General features: G+C 37.5%; 3 protein-coding genes across 8 annotated transcripts; all 3 read right to left on the bottom strand.

Moving 5' to 3' along the window:
• Positions 1-851: 851 nt before the first annotated feature.
• On the bottom strand, positions 852-6,911 carry LOC135581292 (uncharacterized). 4 transcript variants are annotated; one of them, XM_065085157.1, is made up of 3 exons: positions 6,729-6,911; positions 3,097-3,258; positions 852-2,610 (listed from the first exon to the last, which is right to left on the bottom strand). In XM_065085157.1, exon 3 carries the CDS (start codon positions 2,187-2,189, stop codon positions 1,035-1,037), a length of 1,155 nt encoding a protein of 384 aa, XP_064941229.1. In that variant the 5' UTR covers positions 2,190-2,610; positions 3,097-3,258; positions 6,729-6,911; the 3' UTR covers positions 852-1,034. The 4 variants fall into 4 exon arrangements, with proteins under 4 accessions (XP_064941229.1, XP_064941230.1, XP_064941232.1 ...); XM_065085158.1 differs by having other exon boundaries at positions 3,097-3,231; XM_065085160.1 differs by lacking the exon at positions 3,097-3,258 and having other exon boundaries at positions 852-2,362; positions 2,460-2,610.
• Positions 6,912-8,307: 1,396 nt separating this feature from the next.
• Positions 8,308-14,316, bottom strand: LOC135594699 (transcription termination factor MTERF2, chloroplastic-like). Of its 3 annotated transcripts, none has more exons than XM_065085155.1 (3): positions 14,157-14,316; positions 9,918-10,068; positions 8,308-9,842 (listed from the first exon to the last, which is right to left on the bottom strand). In XM_065085155.1, the coding sequence occupies exon 3, from the start codon at positions 9,635-9,637 to the stop codon at positions 8,483-8,485; it is 1,155 nt and encodes a 384-aa protein (XP_064941227.1). In that variant the 5' UTR covers positions 9,638-9,842; positions 9,918-10,068; positions 14,157-14,316; the 3' UTR covers positions 8,308-8,482. The 3 variants fall into 3 exon arrangements, with proteins under 3 accessions (XP_064941227.1, XP_064941228.1, XP_064941226.1); XM_065085156.1 differs by having other exon boundaries at positions 8,308-9,809; XM_065085154.1 differs by having other exon boundaries at positions 8,308-10,068.
• An 842-nt stretch (positions 14,317-15,158) lies between these two features.
• Positions 15,159-19,114, bottom strand: LOC135581289 (transcription termination factor MTERF15, mitochondrial-like). Its single transcript, XM_065085153.1, has 2 exons — positions 18,958-19,114; positions 15,159-16,904 (listed from the first exon to the last, which is right to left on the bottom strand). Exon 2 carries the CDS (start codon positions 16,527-16,529, stop codon positions 15,342-15,344), a length of 1,188 nt encoding a protein of 395 aa, XP_064941225.1. The 5' UTR covers positions 16,530-16,904; positions 18,958-19,114; the 3' UTR covers positions 15,159-15,341.
• Between the last annotated feature and the right edge of the window lie 2,763 nt (positions 19,115-21,877).

Raw genomic sequence — 21,877 nt, 5'->3', positions numbered from 1 at the left:
AACATTTACTATGCTCCCATGTGTGCTACCTGATGACTAAAGTAGAGACATTATTAAGTCTAAGAAACAAATAGGTATCAATTTATAATACAATATTATTTGATGTTGATAACCATTTGACAACCGACTTATGTGGCAAGCAACAATAAATTAATAAATGATCAAAAGATTAAATAAAATAGCATGCATTCAAATATGCATAGGCACCATCATATATTATATATACACTAGCGATAGAGGTGTAGGCCACTCTTCATTTGCGTCGAAGTCGATACAGTTACCATGCATATAACATCCCTGATTAATCCCACATCGGAGGTAGGTAAGATTAAGATTGACTTATAAAGGTCTGATAAGTGCATTATTATAAACTTCAACTTAATAATTTTGGCTCACCTGAGTGATTAGGCGAGCGTCGTATATATATATATATATATATATATATATATATATATATATATATGACTTCTCGATCTTGTTATTATCAGTGCATCATTGTATATATCGGCAACAACTCTTGTTTCCTCGCTGCTGTAATGTTATGATATTTCAAGTGGTTGAAACTTTTATTTTGCTTACACTTATTTTCAGCTTGGAAGAATATTGCAAGGGCTAAGATTATCACTCGTGTATCGTTTCGATCTCTCTTGTAAGACGAGAGAAGCTCTAAGAGAGATAGAGATAGAGATGGCGCAGAGATATTGAGAATACGATGAAGAGTCACCCGCACAATATTGTGTCTCCACACATCAAATATTTTCCCACGCATGAATGAGGCCAAGTCGCCACCGATCAGCCAACAAAAATAGATAGATACGTAGAAACATAACACAAGATTTAGAACATGGGGATAAAATAAATGGTATCTAGTGTTGGACGCAAAAGATAATTAGAAATAAAATATCAAACTCAACAGGGATGTTCTACTCGATAAAACTCCTAAAGAATATAAGTTGCCACAAATTTAAGATGATTAAATAGTACAGTCAGTATGCAATAGGTTTACAATTTGTCTCCAGGAAGCACTTGCAATCCTAATTTTCGGCCACATCGTGGGGCCTTCCCCGCACGGCAGCAACATAGGAATTATAGAGAGCAGTAAATTTCTCCTTGTGCCGGAAAAGAAATTTGTTTATGAACTTCTCGTCAGTTAGTACCAAGACAGACATAAGGCTATGTCCTTTATCCAGCAATTTATTCTGCTCAAGAAAATTCATAACTTCATACCGAGGTCTCATCCTCTTCTCCAAGCTACGTGAAAGAATCCCAGTGTGACGAATGATACATTGCAGCTCACAACCAGCTTCCTTCATCAGGAATGTAATCTTGTCAGATATGTTCTTCATTGAGAGTTTCAAAACACATGGGTTATTCCTGAGTATGGCAACGATGTCTGGCTGGGACCAACCAAAGCTCTTCAAGGTTGCAAAGGTAGCATCACACTTAGATCTGCTCAAGTTCAAGAGAGCAAGAAGTGCATAAGAAAACATTCCACAATCATGTGGCACACCCAACTCCACAACATGTTCAATAACTTCCTTAATAAATTTGTTTTTTCGAACAACAAAACCCGGATTCAACACCACCATACGCGCGATGCATTTATCACTGATGCCACATTCCCTTAAGAGAGATATATTGGGCTCTATCTTCCGAGCTAAGTTAGAAGTAAGAAGAAATCGGTTCCTACTGCAGGCTTTCAGTAACCTCTCATTAGAACCAAGTAGTGACTTCAAGAAGTTCAATTTCGGTTGGATATTCTGAAAGAGTATAGTCGGACATTTTGAAACCAACTGAACTATTTCAGTATCAGAAAATCCCATGTCCTGCAAAGATCTCATCCTGGGCTTCAGTGTAGTCTCTACCTTAGCACGCAGCAACTTGGGTGCCTTCTGGGTAAGTTTCATGACTTGTGCATCGCTCCAACCATTCTGCTTAAAGAACTCAATGGAAAGACTCGAAGAACTTTTATGACAGGTGTGATACTTGGCTGTTTTTGCAGCCTTTTCTGAGGAAAGTTCACATGATTGAAGGGGCTTGACCACTATCAAGTTGGAACTGTGCTCTGAACTTTCGTATTTGGCAGTGGAAAAGTTAAACAGGCTGCAAAGTTGATAGGAGGAAAGATAAACGGAGGAATTGTTACATGGGAAAAGGCAAAAGCGCATTTTTTGCATCAAAAACATCATCTTTTGAAGCAGTATCGTGTGCTGTTTGCAGAAAAAAACAAATAAACTAATCTAATCGCTGCCCTCTCTAATTCCCAACTCCTCTTCTACCTCAGATCAAGCACATCCAAACTAAATATATTTTCTGTATCTGCTTCCAACCAAAAGGAAGTTGGAAACTTCCAGCTGATCATCTGTATGAGATAAAATTCCTCACGTAAATCCACCTGCATTCAGTTCCCATAAACCATTTCTTTCAGAAAATGGTGTTTGAGTGTTGATTAAGAGTACCTTTGATCATTTACTTATTATCATGCTCACATCCAAGCAATTCTCCACCACTGAAATGATGTCTTGATATGACACATGCACACTGACACTACCTTCCACTATTTATCTATTGTAGTTAGTAGCTTCAGAAACTGCAAAGCACACTTTATCCCTGCAGATATTGAAAAATGATATCAAATGTATTTTCATCAAATATGCAGCATAACAGTGACAATGGCATTTACTATGTTGATTGTATACAGACGATATTCAAGTTTGTACTAATAGGTTGAACATCAGTCAAGGATTTGCAATACTTCAACATTCAGATTAGGCGGAAGATGCATAATGCTTTGTCTAACATCAGATTCACTAATGTCCTACAACGAAAACATGAAACATTTCAAATGAGCATTTCCAGAATAATTGATCCTTTTCATCATGAATGCAAAGAGATGATTCACTTATAGGTCTAACAAGACTGGCAAGTAGAAAAGACATTGTTTGAGAAATTTGTGGATTGGATCAAATTTGAGAGGATTAAGAGAAAGAACACTCTAATCAAGATGAACTAGAGACACCCAACCGTCATAATCATTCGACCAATGTGCAAAAGCAAAGGAATAGGCAAAGAGGAAGACAATAGCATCGGTCGCACCGTTGAAAAGAATCGTGTTGGACGACGAGACACCTTCTCAATCGCATTCAACAATCCGCTCCATCCAAAGACATGATAGCGACGTAGACAGAGTACCTCGACCGATGATGGCAGCAACGCCAGAGATGGTCACATCTACACAATTTGAGGGTGGTGCATGAACTGAGAAACAATATTTTACACATATCACTCAGGATTCAAATCATTAAGCTCGACGAGATATTGGTCATGTTTACACATAGAAAGGAAAGTGAAAAACAGTGGATGGTTTTCAATAGATGCGATAGAGCCTACACGACATAGACACAACGCAAAGCTCATCATATGCATAGCCATCATATTATGAAGAATCTTACAGCCAACAACAATACAATCATGGCTGGTCATTCTTCTCCGAGCAATAATGCGATGATCGATCTAATGACACGAAACAACAAATCAGTGGCGAAAGTAGAAGTTCTAACATTCTCCATGCTCCACACCAATATATGTCACAACAATCCTTGCCTCAAGAGCTGCCTCAAACACATGATTCAAGACAATCAAACTACGACCAAACCACATTAATGCACTAATGGCATACGGTGTATCAGTATACTATGTCGCGGGATCAATTTTAGGATTGGGTCTAACAAACATATCAAATTTATATATAGATATAGAGGATTGAAGACCCCGATCCACAGTCAGTGGAATCCCGTCGTTCTTTTTGGTGGTAGAACCAAGTATATCCATCGATTGATTACTTGATTCAATTGAATCTTAAAGTTTAAACTGTTTAACTAAATAATCTAACAATTCATCGATTAATTACTTGATTCATTTGAATCTTAAGGTTTAAGTTGTTTAAATATCTAAAAAATCAAATCATTTCTTTATAAATAATTTAATATTAACATAATGACGTTTGAGAACGTACCACAAAGATATTCCTTAAGGCACGAAAAAGATGTCACTATTGTTTCTTAAATTAGATTATTTTTGCTAAAATTATAGTAAATTTAAATTTATTTTCAACTTAAAAACTTTAATCTAACTTTTTATATTTTTGAGCTATCTTCGATAATTTTTCTATATCATCAATATGCCCCATCGTATCGACATGTGCTGACATATAATATCTTGGCACATACCATACCGATGATCAATTGATACACTAGTATAGATCGGTAAAGTGAACCTTGGTTCATGGTATCAAAGCTTGGTTTCAACAGAAATTGTTTTTCTTCTTTCAATCAACCTTAATTGTTAAATTTTTTTTCCTCTATTCTGCCACACTCCAGATTAGCCCCAACTGTTCCTTCTTCTCCGTTTGTTTATGAGAAACCTACGCTACAATGTCTAGAGGAGAGAAAATTGAAACCAATGCTTCCATCTCCAACAAACAGCTTAGGTGGCAATCCATCCTTGCTGATTATAATACATAAACTCAACAGAGAGAACTTTCTTCATTGGTCTTAGTCTGTAAAACTGTATATCTGAGGAAGAGGAAAGATCAACAATTTGACCAGATCAATGACACCTGCAGAGGATGATCCCAAGTTCAAAGTATGCGATTATGAAAATTCCATAATCACATCATCATTGACAAACTTTGTGAAACCATAAATTTAACAAACTTTTATATTTTGACCAATACAAAGGAGTTATGGGATAACGTGATCGAGACATTCAAATAGGGAATTCAACCCAAGTATTTGAGATTACAAGTAAGATCAAAGACCCAAAAGAAGGTAATACTAGTGTTGCAAAACACTTTAATACCTTGAAGACACTCTCCAAGAGCTTGATATTTTTTATGATATTGAGTGGTCATGTGCTACTGATAATGTTCAAGATATAAAAATGCTTGAGAGGGCCAGAGCCTTTCATTTTTTGACAAATTTAAACAAAGAACTAGCTGAAGTTCATGAATGAATATTGGGAGAGGATCCATTGCCATCCCTCCAAGCTATATTATCTGAAGTTAGGAGGGAGGAAAGTCTAAGACAGGTCAATATGGGATCTCCCACTCCACCTATATTCGAGGAAGACGATTGACGGTGCTAAAGAGAGTGTAGGACCTTATTATCTTGAAGAAGACGTTACATGAAGTAGATTGATATTTCATAAAGGAGAAAATTAAAGAAGGAATTGTCTGCATATCTTATATTCCTACAAAGAAGCAACTAGCAAATATTTTTACTAAAGAGCTTCAAAGATTTTCTTATTAGGATCTAACTAACAACCTAAGAATGATTAACATTTTCGAACCAGCTTGAGGGGGAATATAGAAAATTCCATAATTAAGCATTTTATAATAACATAATTAAGGGAATTTATCCCCTATTTTGGACCACTCAATCAATATTACATCCGCCCACATTACAGGAAAAGAATTAGAATAAAAAATTGTATGGAATCAATTTGCTTAGCTGTACAGCTTGTAATCAACCTATCTATATCTTCCTTTGTATAAAGAAAAGATTAATGAATGAAATAAATTATATTCTCTTGTGTTCATCTTAGATATATTTATAAGTAAAACGGATGTGGAATTGTCAGACTTATACATGATTCTATTGACAAAATAATATAATTTTCTTTGGCCAGCGACCCAATTACCATCTCTGCTATCTCTTGTTCTATCTTTTCCATGCATTTTTTTCCGTCAAAAGAGTGTCCAATTCTATTTGCTCTCTTTAAAAGCAGCACTTCTCCTGTTGTCTTTGTTATCAACATTATTCACCTTGTAGCTTGCTATTTCTCCAAAGTAAATTCTCATACATGACATGCATGCATTTTCAGAACATTCCAAGAACCAGAAATTAATCGTCAGTTGTCAAAAAAAAAACATCATTGGAGATATTGTATGATAAGAAAATTGCAAAAACTGAGCACCATATATGACCACAGTACCTGGCTACAATCAAGTTACGTTAATCTAAATTAATATATCAAAATTATTTTTTATGTCCTCCTTAATGTGTTTCAATGATCAGGAAATGAGTATGTAAAAAAGATCACTTGTTCCATGCTACTGTACCAATGTTTAAGATAGTATTGTTAAAGGCACTCGCCCAAGCTCCGCAAAGAACTACCCAATATAAAATAATAAAAAATATAATTAACAAAAAAGCCAGGCATTAAAATAAAAATTAGAGAAAATGAGTTTAATCTAATTTCATATTCAAATCATCACCACTAAATATCAAATTACATTGATTTAACCATGTAGAAAACATTAAAGTGCTAAATTATCCTAATCTAATAATAAGATAACTATAAAAAAGAAGATTAACATCAAAAATGACATTTTCATAATTATAGTAAAAAATAATAATTCAAAATTAAAGCAGTCACAAATACAGAAAGGAGTAGTGAGGAGGAGGAAGAAGACGAGGCTGTGGTCTGGGAGCAGCGAGGAGGAGGGGAAGAGGGAGAAGAGGTCTGCTAAGGGGGTTACGACGTGGCGAGGGGGCGAGCTTGCGACGAAAGGGGGAGAGGGAGGAGGGATCGGGGAAGGGGGGGGGGGGTGGCGCGCGTGGGGCGTGGTGGGGGCGGGGGCTGCGATGAACAGAGGGGAAAGAGGGAGGAGAAGGGAGTGTTCGATGGCGAAGGAGGAAGAGAAAGAGAAAGAGAAAGAGAGATACCGGGAGGGGAAGACGCCACCGCCAACTGTCGCTGTTTCCCGATGGAGAGGAAGGCAGCCGTCGTTCACTGAGGACACGCCGCAGTCGCCGAAGAAAAAGAGAGTTTGGCGGTCGCTTCGATTAGGGCAGGGGTGCGCCGCGGGGGTTTGGGTGGGGTTCGAAATATGACTCGGGTTCGATCCGGATTTTAATCATTCGGGCGCCGGACCCGTCGAACCTTCTCCAGTTGAATTCGTGGGGCTCTCACCCCACTTATCGGATGCTCGTGTAACAAAACAGTCGATGCCATACTAAAATTGAAATGTCAGATTAAATTATTTTGGTTGCCAAAATAACTAATGCTTCAGTGAAGCCACAGTCTTACTCTGACCGCTGAGGCACATATCGACCGTCTCGTAGGAAATAAATGAAAAGAAGAAAAAATGAAGAAGAAAATCTATCAATGTATTATTTATTATTTTAGGTTTGTGACTGTTTCCACACTCGTTCTTCCAATTTCTGAGTCAACATCAGTACGAACAAGCCTCTAAGTAGCTGAGATAGTTGCTTTCAGCACTACAGCAGAGAACACACTATGCTGACATAAAGGTTGTAAGGTTATACCTAATCAAATACATTGAGATTTTGGATCGATTTTCGGGTTTGGAGATCAAGTCAAATTCTAGTTGCTTATCCAACTTGTACTTTAGTGTGAGTCAAGTCCTTCGGACCATTTGTTAGACCCAACCGAGGGTTTAATTTATGTGCAACACCACTCGGGTGTCCAATGTCTGGTGCTCAGCATATGCATCTGCTCGTCGAAACGTCACATGAATAAAAAAGCATACAAGATGTACATGTGAGTCAAATCCTTCAGACCATTTGTTAGACCTAATCGAGAGTTTAATTTATGTGCAACATCACTCGGGTGTCCAATGTCTAGTGCTCAGCACGTGCTCGTCGAAACGTCACATGAATAAAAAAAGCATACAGAATGTGCATGTAAGATGCTCAAGCTTTGCCTCACCTGAGTGATTAGGCGAGCGCCGAACGCCCAGTATTTAGGTTAAATAAAACTAAGACAATTTAACTTAAAATTCATGATATTTAATATATACATATATATATGTATATATATAAATATAAAATGACAACTTCTCTATCTTGTTATTATCAATGCATCATTGCATATATTGTCAACTACCCTTGTCGTGTACTTGATTCCAAATTTTCCGAGCTTGTTGGGGACTGCTCTCCAAGTTAGATTTCAAATGTTTCGTCGCTGCTGTGATGTTATGATATTTCAAGTGGTTGAACCTTTAATTTTGCTTACACTTCATTTCAGTTTAGAAGAATATTGAAAGGGCTAAGATTATCACTCATGTATCGTTTCGATCTCTCTTGTAAGACAAGAGAAGCTCTAAGAGAGAGAGAAATGGCGCAGAGATATTGAGAATATGATGAAGAGTCACTCGCACAATATTGTTTCTCCACACATCAATTATTTTCCCACGCATGTCTGAGGCCAAGTCGTCACCGATCAGTCGAGAGAAATAGCTACCTACCGTAGAAACATAACACAAAAGCTTTAAAACATCCGTAAAAAATAAAAAGGTATCAAAAGATAATTAGAAATAAAATATCAAAATCAACAGTGATGTTCTACTCAGAAGAAACTCCTGAAGATTATAAATTGTCACAAATTTAAGATGATTAAATAGTGCAGTCAGTATGCAATAGGTTTACACTTTTGTCTCGAGGAAGCACTCGCAATCCTAATTTTCAGCGACAACATGGTGCTTTCCCTGCACAGAAGCAACATAGGCATCATAGAGAGCAGTAAATTTCTCCTTGTACGGGAATAGAAATTGGTTCATGAACTTCTGCTCGGTTAGTGGCATGACATATAAAAGGCTATGTCCTTTATCCAGCAATTTATTCTGCTCAAGAAAATTTATAACTTCAAGTCGTGGTCTCACCCTCTTCTCCAAGCTATATGAAAGAATCCCAGGATGGCGAATGATATACTGCTGCTCACAACCAGCTTCCTTCGTCAGGAATGTCATTTTGTCAGATATGTTCTTCTTTGAGAGTCTCCAAACACATGGGCTCTTCCTGAGTATTGCAATGATGTCTGGCTGGGACCAACCAAAGCTCTTAAAGGTTGCAAAGGTAGCATCGCACTTAGATCTGCTCATGTTCATGACAGAATGAAGTGCATGACGGAACATTCCACAATCCCGTGGCACACCCAACTCCTCAACATAATCGATAACTTCCCTAATAAATTTGTTTTTTCGAACAACAAAACCCGGATTCAACACCACCATACCCGCGATGCATTCAGCACTGATGCCACATTCCCTTAAGAGAGATATATTGGGCTCTATCTTCCGAGCTAAGCTAGAAGTAAGAAGAAATCGGTTCCTACTGCAGGCTTTCAGTAACCTCTCATTAGAACCAAGTAGTGACTTCAAGAAGTTCAAATTCGGTTGGATATTATGAAAAAGTATAGTCGGACATTTTGAAACCAACTGAACTATTTCAGTATCAGAAAATCCCATGTCCTGCAAAGATCTCATCCTGGGCTTCAGTGTAGTCTCTACCTTAGCACGCAGCAATTTGGGTGCCTTCTGGGTAACTTTCATGACTTGTGCATCGCTCCAACCGTTCTGCTTAAAGAACTCGGTGGAAAGACTTGAAGAATTTTTACAACAGGCGTGATACTTGGCTGTTTTTGCAGCCTTTTCTGAGGAAAGTTCACATGATTGAAGGGGGTTGACCACTATAAAGTTGGAACTTTGCTCTGAACTTCCGTATTTGGCAGTGGAAAAGTTAAACAGGCCGCAAAGTTGATAGGAGGAAAGATAAATGGAGGAATTGTTACATGGGAAAAGGCAAAAGAGCCTTTTTTGCACCAAAAACATCATCGTTTGAAGCAGTATCGTGTGCTGTTTGCAGAAAAATACAAGAAAACTAATCTAATCGCTGCCCTCTCTAAGTCCAACTCCTCTTCTACCTCAGATCAAGCACATCCAAACTAAATATATTTTCTGTATCTGCTTCCAACCAAAAGGAAGTTGAAAACTTCCAGCTGATAATCTGTAACGGATAAAATTCCTCACGTAAATCCACCTGCATTCAGTTCCCATAAACCATTTCTTTCAGATTTAAGTCTCTAAATGGTGTTTGAGTGTTGATTAAGAGTACCTTTGATCATTTACTTATTATCATGCTCACATCCAAGCAATTCTCCACTACTGAAATAATGTCTTGATTTGACACATGCGCACTGACACTACCTTCCACTATTTATCTATTGTCGTTAGTAGCTTCAGAAACTGTGAAGCACGCTATATCCCTGCAGATATTGAAAATGATATCAAATGTATTTTCATCAAATATGTGGCATAAGAGTGACAATGGCATTTGCTATGTTGATCGTATACAAACGATATTCAAGTTTGTACTAATAGGTTGAACATCAGTCAAGGACTTGCAATAGGTACTTCAGCATTCAGATTAGGTGGAAGATGCATAATGTTTTGTCTAACATCAGATTCACTAATGTCCTACAACGAAAACCTGAAACATTTCAAATGAGCACTTCCAGAAAAATTGATCATTTTCATCAAGAATGAAAAGAGATGATTCACTTCTAGGTCTAACAAGACCGGTAAGAAGAAAAGACATTGTTTGAGAAATTTGTGGATTTGATCAAATTTGAGAGGATTAAGAGGAAGAATGCTCTAATCAAGATGAACTAGAGACACTCAACCGTCATAATCGTTCGACCAATGTGCAAAAGCAAAGGAATAGGCAAAGGGGAAGACAATATCATCAGTCAGACCGTTGAAAATAATCATGTCGGACGACGAGACACCTTCTCAATCGCATTCAACAACCCACTCCGTCCAAAGACATGACAGCGAAGGAGACACAATACCTCGACCGATGATGGCAACAAAGCTTGAGATGGTCATGTCTACACAATTTGAAGATGGTGGATAGACCGAGGAGCAGAATTTTACACATACCACCCAAAATTCATATCATTAAGCTCAACGAGATATTGGTCATGTTCATACATAGAAGGGAAAGGGGAAGACGGTAGATGGTTTTCAGTGGATGCGATAGAGCCTACACGACATAGACACAACGCGAAGCTCATCGTATGCACGACCATCATATTATGAAGAATCTTACAGCGCGAAGCTCATCGTATGCACGACCATCATATTATGTGGATTGGATCAAATTTGAAAGGATTAAAAAGAAGAACACTCTAATCAAGATGAACTAGAGACACCTAATCGTCATAATAGTTCGACTAATGTGCAAAAACAAAGGAATAGACAAAGGGGAAGACAATAGCATCAGTTGCACCGTTGAAAAGAATCATGTCAGACGACAAGACACTTTCTCAATTGCATTCAACAACTCACTCAGTCCAAAGACATGACAACGACGTAGACACAGTGCCTTGACCGATGATGGCAACGATGCCAGATATGGTCACATCTACATAATTTAAGGGTGGTGCATGAACCGAGAAGCAGCATTTTACACGTACCACCCAGGATTCTGATAATTAAGCTCGATGAGATATTGGTCATGTGTATACATATAAAGGAAAGGGGAAGACAATGGATAGTTTTCAGCAAATGCGACAGAGTCTACACGACATAGACAAAGCGTGAAGCTCATCATATGCACAGCGATCATATTATGAAGAATCTTACAGTCAACAGTAATACAATCTTGGCTAATTATTCTTCTCCGAGCAACAATACGATGATCGATCTTATGACACGAAACAACAAATTAGTGGCGAAAGTAGAAGTTTTGATATTCTCTATGCTCCACACATATATATGTCACAAACATCCTTGCCTCAGAAGCTGCCTTGGACACATAGTTCAAGGCAATCAAACTGCGACCAAACCACATTAATACACTAATGGCGTACAGTGCATCAGTATACTATGTCGCGGGATCAATTTTAGGTTTGGGTCTAACAAATATATCAAATTTATATATATATATATAGAGGATTGAAGACCCCAATCCACAGCCAGTGGAATCCAATCATTCTTTTTTGTGATAGAACCATGTATATCCATCGATTGATTACTTGATTCATTTGAATCTTAAAGTTTAAGTTGTTAAAATAAACAATCTAACAATTTATCGTTAATTACTTGTTTCATTTGAATCTTAAAGTTTAAGCTGTTTAAATAAACAATCTAATAATTCAAATCATTTTTTTGTAAATAATTCAATATTAACATAAGGACGATTAAGTACGTACCACAAAGATATTCCTTAAAGCTCGAAAAAGATGTGTCACTATTCTTTCCTAAATTAGATTTTTTTTGCTAAAATTATAGTAAATTTAAATTTATTTCCAACTTAAAAACTTTAATCTAACTTTCTTCCTTTTTTTTGAGTTATTTTCGATAATTTTTCTAAACCATCGATATGCCCCATCATACAACACATACCGACATACAATACCTTGGCACTTACCATACCGATGATCGATCGATACACTAGTATAGATTGGTAAGGTGAACCTTGGTTTATGGTATCGGAGCTTGGTTTCAATAGAATTTGTTTTTCTTCTTTCTCTCAACCTTAATTGTTAAAAAAAAATTCCTTTGTTCTACCACTCTCCAGATTAGCCCCAACTATTTCTTCTTCTTCGTTTGTTTGTGAGGTACCTATGCTATTATGTCTAAAGGAGAGAAAATTGAAACAAATGGTTCCATCTTCAACAAACAGCTTAGGTGGCATCCATCCTTGCTGATTATAATACAAAAACTCAACAGAGAGAGCTTTCTTCATTGGTCTCAGTCTGTAAAACTGTATATCCGAGGAAGAGGAAAGATCAACAATTTGACCATATCAATGACGCCTGCAGAGGATAATCCCAAGTGCAAAGTATGCGATTATGAAAATTCCATAATCATATCATCATTGACAAGCTTTGTGAAACCAATCAGGCATGGTCCTTTGTATAAAGAAAAGATTAATGAATGAAAGAAACTATATTCTCTTGGGTTCATCTTAGATATATTTATAAGTAAAACGGATGTGGAATTGTCAGCACTTCTATTTGCTTAGCTGTACAGTTTGTAATCAACCTATCTATATCTTCCTTTGTATAAAGAAAAGATTAATGAATGAAAGAAACTATATTCTCTTGGGTTCATCTTAGATATATTTATAAGTAAAACGGATGTGGAATTGTTAGGCTTATACATGATTCTATTGACAAAAGAATATAATTCTCTTTGGCCAGCGGCCCAATCACCATCTCTGCTATCTCTTGTTCTATCTTTTCCATGCATTTTTTTCCCCTCAAAAGACTGTCCAATTCTATTTGCTCTCTTTAAAAGCAGCACTTCTCCTGTTGTCTATGTTATCAACATTATTCAACTTGTATGCATTTTTAGAACATTCCAAGAACAAGAAATTAATCGTCAGTTGTCAAAAAAAAAAAAACATCATTGGAGATATTGTATGATAAGAAAATTGCAAAAACTGAGCACCATATATGACCACAGTACCTGGCTACAATCAAGTTACGTTAATCTAAATTAATATATCAAAATTATTTTTTATGGCCTCCTTAATGGGTTACAATGATCAGGAAATGAGTATGTAAAAAAGATCACTTGTTCCATGCTACTGTACCAATGTTTAAGACAGTATTGTTAAAGGCACTCGCCCAAGCTCCGCAAAGAACTAGCCAATATAAAATAATAAAAAAATATAATTAACAAAAAAGCCAGGCATTAAAATAAAAATTAGACAAAATGAGTTTCATCTAATTTCATTTTCAAATCATCACCACTAAATATCAAATTACATTGATTTAACTATCTAGAAAACATTAAAGTGCAAAATTATCCAAATCTAATAACAAGATAACTATAAAAAAGAAGATTAACATCAAAAATGACATTTTCATAATTATATAAAAAATAATAATTCAAAATTAACAATTCAAAATTAAAGCAGTCACAAATACAGAAAGAAGTGAGGAGGAGGAAGAAGACAGGCTGTGGTCTGGGAGCAGCGAGGAGGAGGGGAAGAGGGAGAAGGGGTCTGCGAAGGGGGGTTGCGACGAGGCGAGGGGGCGGGGGTCTGCGATGAACAGGGGGAAGAGGGAGGAGGAAGGAAAGGGGAGGGGGAGGATGGTATCGAGGAAGAAAAACAAAGAAAACTTGGAGGAAGAGGGAAGAGAGAGGAAGGAGGTGGAGGATGGTGTCGGGGAAGGGGGCGAGCTTGCGACGAAAGGGGGAGAGGGAGGAGGGATCGGGGAAGGGGGCTTGGCGCCCGTGGGGCGTGGTGGGGGCGGGGGCTGAGATGAACAGAGGGGAAAGACGGAGGAGAAGGGAGTGTGCGATGGCGAAGGAGGAAGAGAAAGAGAAAGAGAGATACCGGGAACGGAAGACGCCACCGCCAACTGTCGCTGTTTCCCGATGGAGAGGAAGGCAGCCGTCGTTCACTGATAAGACGCCGCAGTCGCCGAAGAAAAAGAGCAGTCGCTGCGATTAGGGCAGGGTCGCGCCACGGGGGTTTGCGTGGGGTTCGAAATGCGACTCAGGTTCGATCCGGATTTTAATCATTCGGGCGCCTGACCCGTCATAAGCAGCAAATTTTCTGGAACTAATTTAGTTCAAAAACTGATACAGAAAAATGTGAGATCCATTTGTTTTTTTGTTGTGCAAAATCTTACATATCTTTTATGTCTATTCAAAAAATTTTAAAAGAATTTTACACCGTTCAATATCATTATCGATTTATAATCAATGATTTATAATCAATAGTTACCCCACAATCATCCAATAATCTTCTTTGTCCACTTTTTTGAGAATCTTTCATTAAATTAAAATTTTAATAACTAAACATATTACTAAAAAAATAATGATATTGTTCCTTATTTTGAAGACACCAAAATAGTACTTACATGAAAATAAAAATAAAAATTCAACAAAATTTCTGACAAATGATTGTACCAAGTTAAAATTAGATATCTTTAATATCCTTTCAAAATTTCTGACAAGAATTTTATTCTCTGCAACATCATTGTCAGCTTATAATCAGTAGTCGCTCCACAACCATTCAACAATCTTCTTTTCAGTACTCGACCACAACTATCTAATAATCAACTAAACATATTGCTAAAAAATTAATGATAATGTTTCTCATTTTTAAGATACTAAATAATTCACAACTAACTATAGATATATGCCATAGATGTGTTCATTTTATCACCTACCTGGTAATTGTTCTCTTAATTTAATTCAACTATTATTATCAAAAATTAAATATGCAACCAATGTAGCTCAAATTCAATAATCTTTCTGGACCTGTGATGGGTGCTCAATTTGGTTACCTGTCTGAAGTAATTGACTTTCCCCCACACCAATTTCTGAGACATCAGCACAAAAGAATCAGTACCTTTTGTTGTAGAAAAAATAAATAGAAGAACAATCACCATATCAACATGGAAGTTATACTCCAACAAACTCTTGGAGAATTAAAATTGTCACAAATATAAAATGATTAATTTGCAATCAGCATGCAATAGGTTGACACAGTCTTAAGGAAGCACTTGCAATCCTAGTTTTCCGCAACAATGTGGGGCTTTCCCTGAACAGCAACAACATACGAATCATATTGAGCAATAAATTTCTCCTTGCCAAGCAGGAAAAGGAATTTGTTTCTGAACTTCTCTTCAGATAGCAGCATGACAGATAGCAGGTTATATCCTTTATCCAGCAATTTATTCTGATCAAGAAAATTCATAACTTCATATCGAGGTCTCAACCTCTTCTCCAAGCTATATGTAAGAAGCACGGGATGGCAAATGATATATGCAAGCTCACAACCAGCTTCCTTTGTCAGGAATGTCACCTTGTCAGATATGTTCTTCTTTGAGTAATTCCAAATGACTGGATGCTTCCTGAATGCAGCAAGGCTGTCTGGTTGGGACCACCCAAAGCTCATCAGGGTTGCAAAGGTGGCATCAAACCTGGACCTGCTCAGGGTCAAGACTGTTGAAATTGCATGAGGGAACATTTTACAGTCACGTGACACACCCAACTCTTCAACATGTTTGATAGATTCGTTGATACATTTGTTCGTTCGACAAAAAAACCTCGGTAGTGCCACCACCATCTGCATGATGCATTGCTCACTGATGCCGCATTCCCTCAAGAGAGATATATTGGGCTCAATCTTTCGAGCCAAGCTAGAAGTAAGCAGAAACATGTTCCCCCTGCTGGCTTTAATTAACCTCTCATTAGAACCAAGAAATGACCTCCAGAAGTTGATCCTCGGTTGGATGTCACGTAGAAGGAGCAGACCCGGACATGATGAAACCAGCTGAACTATTTCAGTGTCAGAAAATCCCATGTCCTGCAAAGATCTCATCCTGGGCTTCAGGATAGTCTCTACATTAGCAAATATCAACTTGGGTTTCCTCTGGGTAAGCTTCATGACTTGTGCATCACTCCAACCGCGCTGCTTAAAGAACTCAATGGAAGGACTTGAACTTGATAGTTTGTTTTCACAGATGCGATCCTTGGCCCTTTTTGCAGCCTCTTTTGAGGAAAGTTCACATGACTCAAGGGGGTCGACCAATGTAAAGTTGGATCTATGATTTGAACTGCGCTCTTTGGCAGTGGAAAAGCTAAACAGACTGCAGAGTTGATAGGAGGAAAGATAGATGTCGGACTTGTTACAAGAGAGAAGGCAAAGGAGCCTCTTCTGCACCGGAAACATTAGTCTTTTGAGGCAGTATCCCATACTGTTTGCAGAAAAATACAAGAAAAGTAGTCTTATTTCTGCCCTCTCCAAGTCCAAATTCCTCTTCTACCTCAAATCAAGGACGTTGAAAACTTTCAACTAATCATCTGTCTCAGACAACATTCCTTTACCACTCATGTCAATCCACATGCATTCAGTTCCAATCAGCCATTTCTTTCACAGATAAGTCTCTAAATGGTGTTTGAGAATTGATAAAGAGTACCTATGATTAGTTACTTATTATCATGCTCACATCCGAGCAATTCTCCACCACTGAAATAATGGCATCATATAACACCAGAGCACAGACACAATCTTCCACTTATTTTTCCATTGTAGTTGGTGGGTTTAGACACTACCAAGCATCCTATATCCCTGTAGCAATTTAAAAACCATATCAAATGTATCTTCATCAAATATGCTGCATAAGAGTGGCAAAGGCATTTACCATGTTGATCGTATACAGATGATACTCATGTTTATACTTGTAGGTTGAACATTAATAACTTGCAAATGGTACTACAGAATTCAGAATAACAGGAAGATGCATAATGTTTTCTCTAACATCAGATTCACCATTGTCCTATAACTAAAACCTGGAACATTTCAAATGAGCACTTCCAGAATAATTGATCCTTTTCATCAAGAATGTAGAGAGATGATCTAGTTATAAGTCTAGCAAGACTGGTATGTAGAAAAGACACTGTTTAATTAATTAACAACAGTAATTTGTGAGGTTCAACATGCTAAAAAAGGCATTGTTGATGATGATGAGCAACTTAACAAAAAAAACAACATAGCTGGAAGACCAGAGAAAGGCAATAAATTTTCTGAAAAATGAATAAAGAGATACGAAAACTGCCTCAATCAAGAAATGCTACTAGTTTATTTGGTTCTATGCTGATAAAAGAACTTAATTTATGATAAAGATTGTTCAGGTAAATAACTTCAACTAAAGTAAAAAATTATATGTAGCGTCAGCTACATATCATTAATGAAGAAAAAAAAGCCTAGATCAGTGAGAATTTGCCAATAAAACCAGCAAGTGCAAACAACCACAATAATAACAAAAGCCATGATGTCCAAACTATTCATGATCAGCCATATGGATCTTCTGCATCATTGAACTCTGTGTAAGAAAATATCTGTAGTTAAATGAAGAGCATTAAAATCTCTTTCTATTGTCACCTGCAAAATCTCCTTCAAATCACCAACTAAACCAGCAAATACAAGATTTGACATTCCAAATATAAGCAGGCCTGTGTGTTTTGAGGTGCCAACAAGCCTCAAGTAGCGGAGATAGTTGCTTTCAGCACTACAGCAGAGAACACTATGTTGACATAAAGGTGTAAGGCTATACCTAACCAAATACATTGAGATTTTGGGTCTATTTTCGGGTTTGGAAATCAAGTCAAATTCTAACCAAATACATTGAGGTTTTGGGTCTGTTGTCGGGTTTCGAAATCAAGTCAAATTGTAGTTGTTTACTCAACTTGTACGTTAGATTGAGTCGAGTCCTTTGTATGATTGAGTCAAGTCCTTTGTATCATTTGGGGTTTTGTGTTGAAATTTTCTGATGTGCTTGAAAAGGAAACTGCAAAGCAGTAAAGATAATAAGAAAACTAAGAGGTTTGATGAACCAAACGCTTCATCAAAATAAGCAGTAGCTGTTGAGAGAGCTTCTTTTGGGAAACCTAGTTAGATTAGTATTATCTTAGGTATATTTTTATTTAAAATGCTTCACATAAGGAATAGTCAGACTTGTGCATGATTATATTGACAAATAATTATGATTTTCTTTGGACAGTGACCCAATTATTGTCTCTGCTATCTCTTGTTCTATCTTTTCCGTGTTTTTTTAATCTTTTTCTCTAAGACTCCCCAATTCGCTTTGCTCTTTATAAAAGCAGCACTTCTCCTGCTGTCTATCTTAACAACAGTATTTAACTTGCATACTGTGACTTGCTATTTCTTTGAAGTAAATGCTCATGACATGCTGCTGACTGCTTGTTGGGAGGGTAGCGGGTAACTATCGGGGAGTAGGAAAGGGGAGGGGAAGATGTATAGAGAGGGCGAAGTGGGGTGTAGAGGAGGGAGATGGGGGCTGTCGGGGCCGGAGCAAGATAATGGAGAGGGGGCTGTCGGGTCCGGAGTAGGAAAACGGAGAGGGGACCGTTGGGATCGAAGTAGGAAAACGGGGGGCGGGGACTGTGATGAAGTGGAGGAGGGGGAGGGATCGGGGAAGAGGGGCGGGGGGCTGCGATGAACGGGTGAAAGAGGGAGGAGGGAGGAGAAGGGAGGAGCAGGATGGTGTCCGTGAAGCGGGAGAGCTGCGACGAAAGGGGGAAGAGGGAGGAGGAGGGAGGAGAAGGGATTGTGCGACGGAGAAGGAGGAGGAGGAGTAAGAGAGAGATAGCGGGCGCTGTACCGTTCGCTGAAGGAGAGGAAGCCGCAGCATCCACCGTTCTCCGAGGAAAACGCCGCAGCGATAAGAGCCCAGCGGAGGAAGATGCCGCCGTTGCTGCCGCCTTTCGCCAAGGAAAACGCCGCAGTCGCGGTCGCTGTAGAGAAGGAGACAGTTTCACCGCTGCAGTTAGGGCGCAGGTGCGAATTTTGAGGATGCCGTTCTCATCTGGTTCAATCGAACCAGAGATCCAAATTGACTCGACTCGTGCTCGACGCAACCTGAATCAGGCGGGCGCCTGGGCTGCACCCGGTTGAACTCGCTTCGCCCGGCCCATTTGTCGGGCGGCCGGTGACATCAACAGTGAAGTGATGGCTTCCACTTGCCAATAAAGCCATCGGATTTCACTTGCCATCGGTGGTGAAGTGATAGCTTCCACTTGCCATCGGATTAAGAAAAGAGCATCGGAGTGTTCAAACTTCAATAAGTGCTTAACAAATGATGCGATAAATGATAAAAGATTTTTGGGGTATCTATAAGGTTTTTAATTTTTTTTCTTCTAAAATTTCTCGATAACTAGTTATTATTTGCTTATTGGAAGGACTAGTTTATTTTCTAATTTTTAATATTTTAATTATAAAATAACTAAAGTACCCCTAAATATAGTTATTTATATGGGAGAGGTAAATTGGTCATTTGACACTCCTTCGATTGTTGGGCGAAGCACAGATTATTGGGCCCAATTGTTTAAGCTCAATTATCCATCGATAACCTATTTGATCGAGGTTTATTTTTTATATAAAATATCATCAAATCGATGGCTTAAATAGGAAGCAGAATCATCAATTCCGTGATCGTTGATTCTAATTTTTTGAACCTAAGAACTTGAAATAAATCTTGGTCGATTTCGATTTAATTTGCAATCAACGAACTCTCGATTCTGGTTTGATTCAATTCAAATCCGTCGTATTTATACCTGACTAAATGCATTGTGATTTTCCATAAATGAGTTACACTATATTTGTTCAGCACATTTAGATCGTTTGGGGTTTTGCTATGTGTTTGAAAAAGGAAATCATAGAAAGGTAGGGAAGATAAGGAAACTAAGAGATTTGATGAACCACACACTTCATCAAAATAAAGCTTATCCTTTTCGTCGGCCACCAGTTTCCTTGTCGCCTATCTCATTTTTACTTTCAAATGCAGATTCATTCATAATGGATTTGAATCCAAGTGAAATCAAATTAGTTTACAAATCAAATGAGCACTTGAATCCAAGTGAAATCAAATTAGTTGACTTAAGCTCGGTCCAACTAAAGTTGAATCAGATGAATGTTTGACCTGCCCAACACTTCTCGAGTCTCATGACAAGGCGCCTAGGTGAAAGAAAGAGTAAGTGACTTCACTTGTTTCAATAAAAAAATTATATATAGCTTTAGCTATATTTCTATTTTTATTGAGAAACATCACTAGCATTATATTGATGGAGAATTTGTCGATATAATCTACAAGTGCAAACAATCATAATAATAATAATAAAAGTCATGATGTTGGAACTATTTAGCTATATGAATCGTTTGCACTCTTATGTAAGACAATGTATTTAGTCAAATTAAAATCACTAAAATTTTATTGATTTTAATTTGACTACATATATGTTGTCTTACATAATTCTCCTTCAAATCACCAACTAAACTCTCAAATATAATATTTGATTATCAAAATATAAGCTGAGCAACTTATGCTTAAGATAGATATTTATTTCAAATACCATAGAACACATTGATCCATGGCGCAAGGTTGCGTGTTTGAATCACATGGGGTTTAAACCCCTCTTTTTTTCTTTTTTTTTTTACTGTTTAGAACATTTTATCATCATAATTCTCAGCTTTTCGTTTTACTTCACGGAATAATGAATTTGTTATCTAGACTCTCGATGAGATAGAGTAACCAATGTGTCTGTAATGTAATAATTTTATGTTGACACTGTTGTGTTGTCTTATATAGTCAACAAATTCTCATTATCATATTTTATAGCAATATCCTAACCAGATTATATAACTAACTACGAGTTCTGTAGAGAAATAGTAGTGCTCAACTTTTTTAACTTCAACATTACATCAGTTTCTTAGTTGATCATCTGCAATCCAACTTTTGTAGAGAGCATATGAACACTACATCATGAATTCAGCTCTTAGTTCTTGAATTATAAAAAAATCTCTAGCATTCTTTTATCAATTTGATTCTAATACGATAAATAGACAAGAAAAAACAGCTTTGTTGTTGGCTATAGAGCTTCGATAGATATCCATAGATTATCTCCACCAATAGCTAACCTTTTAGAATTTGAGCGATTAATCTATTAGTAAAATTGCTCTAGATGGATGCTGGTAGCCACCTTAGCTAGCTGACTTGGTCGCCCATATTTGAACATCAAGTTGCCGTGATGCCTCCTCCAAAAACTTCTAAGCTGGTTCATGAGAGAGGATGAGTCGCCCTTGGGGGAGCTAAGGGCACGAAGACATTGGAAGTAGTCACCCAAGGCAAGCATCCTCTGTGCTAATTGGCGACTTATGAGGATGTTGTACATTTGCTATGAGGCCTGTTGTCGAAGGTGATATGCATGTTTCAATAAATGAAGTCAATGATGATTTCACAATAAAGAAAATATGTAGTAACAAATTCACAAGATAAACTAAGTTGTCATATACTTAGTTTTTATTGGTGTATATGAACTTTTAACAAAGACACATATTATGAAAAGAATAATGAAAAACCTACTACTGACATTAGAGTTGATATTTGCATTATGCATAACTACTGATGTTATGCATCATATGCCCAACAGAGAGAGTGAAATATAAAAAAAGTTTGTAATTTTATGTAAATAGGTAATGCAAACTCTTGTAGAAAAGGATAGATAACTTACGGATGCATCCCAATA

The sequence above is a fragment of the Musa acuminata genome, chromosome BXJ1-10, assembly GCF_036884655.1.
Source record: "Musa acuminata AAA Group cultivar baxijiao chromosome BXJ1-10, Cavendish_Baxijiao_AAA, whole genome shotgun sequence".
Taxonomy (NCBI): Eukaryota; Viridiplantae; Streptophyta; class Magnoliopsida; order Zingiberales; family Musaceae; genus Musa; species Musa acuminata.
Note: the sequence above shows the minus strand (reverse complement) of the source record. Positions and strands in the feature narration are given on the sequence as shown.

Coding starts and splice junctions, on each gene's coding strand:
- LOC135594699 (XM_065085154.1), bottom strand. CDS start 9,637: ATGATGTTTTTGGTGCAAAAAAGGCTCTTTTGCCTTTTCCCATGTAAC.
- LOC135581289 (XM_065085153.1), bottom strand. CDS start 16,529: ATGGGATACTGCCTCAAAAGACTAATGTTTCCGGTGCAGAAGAGGCTC.
- LOC135581292 (XM_065085157.1), bottom strand. CDS start 2,189: ATGATGTTTTTGATGCAAAAAATGCGCTTTTGCCTTTTCCCATGTAAC.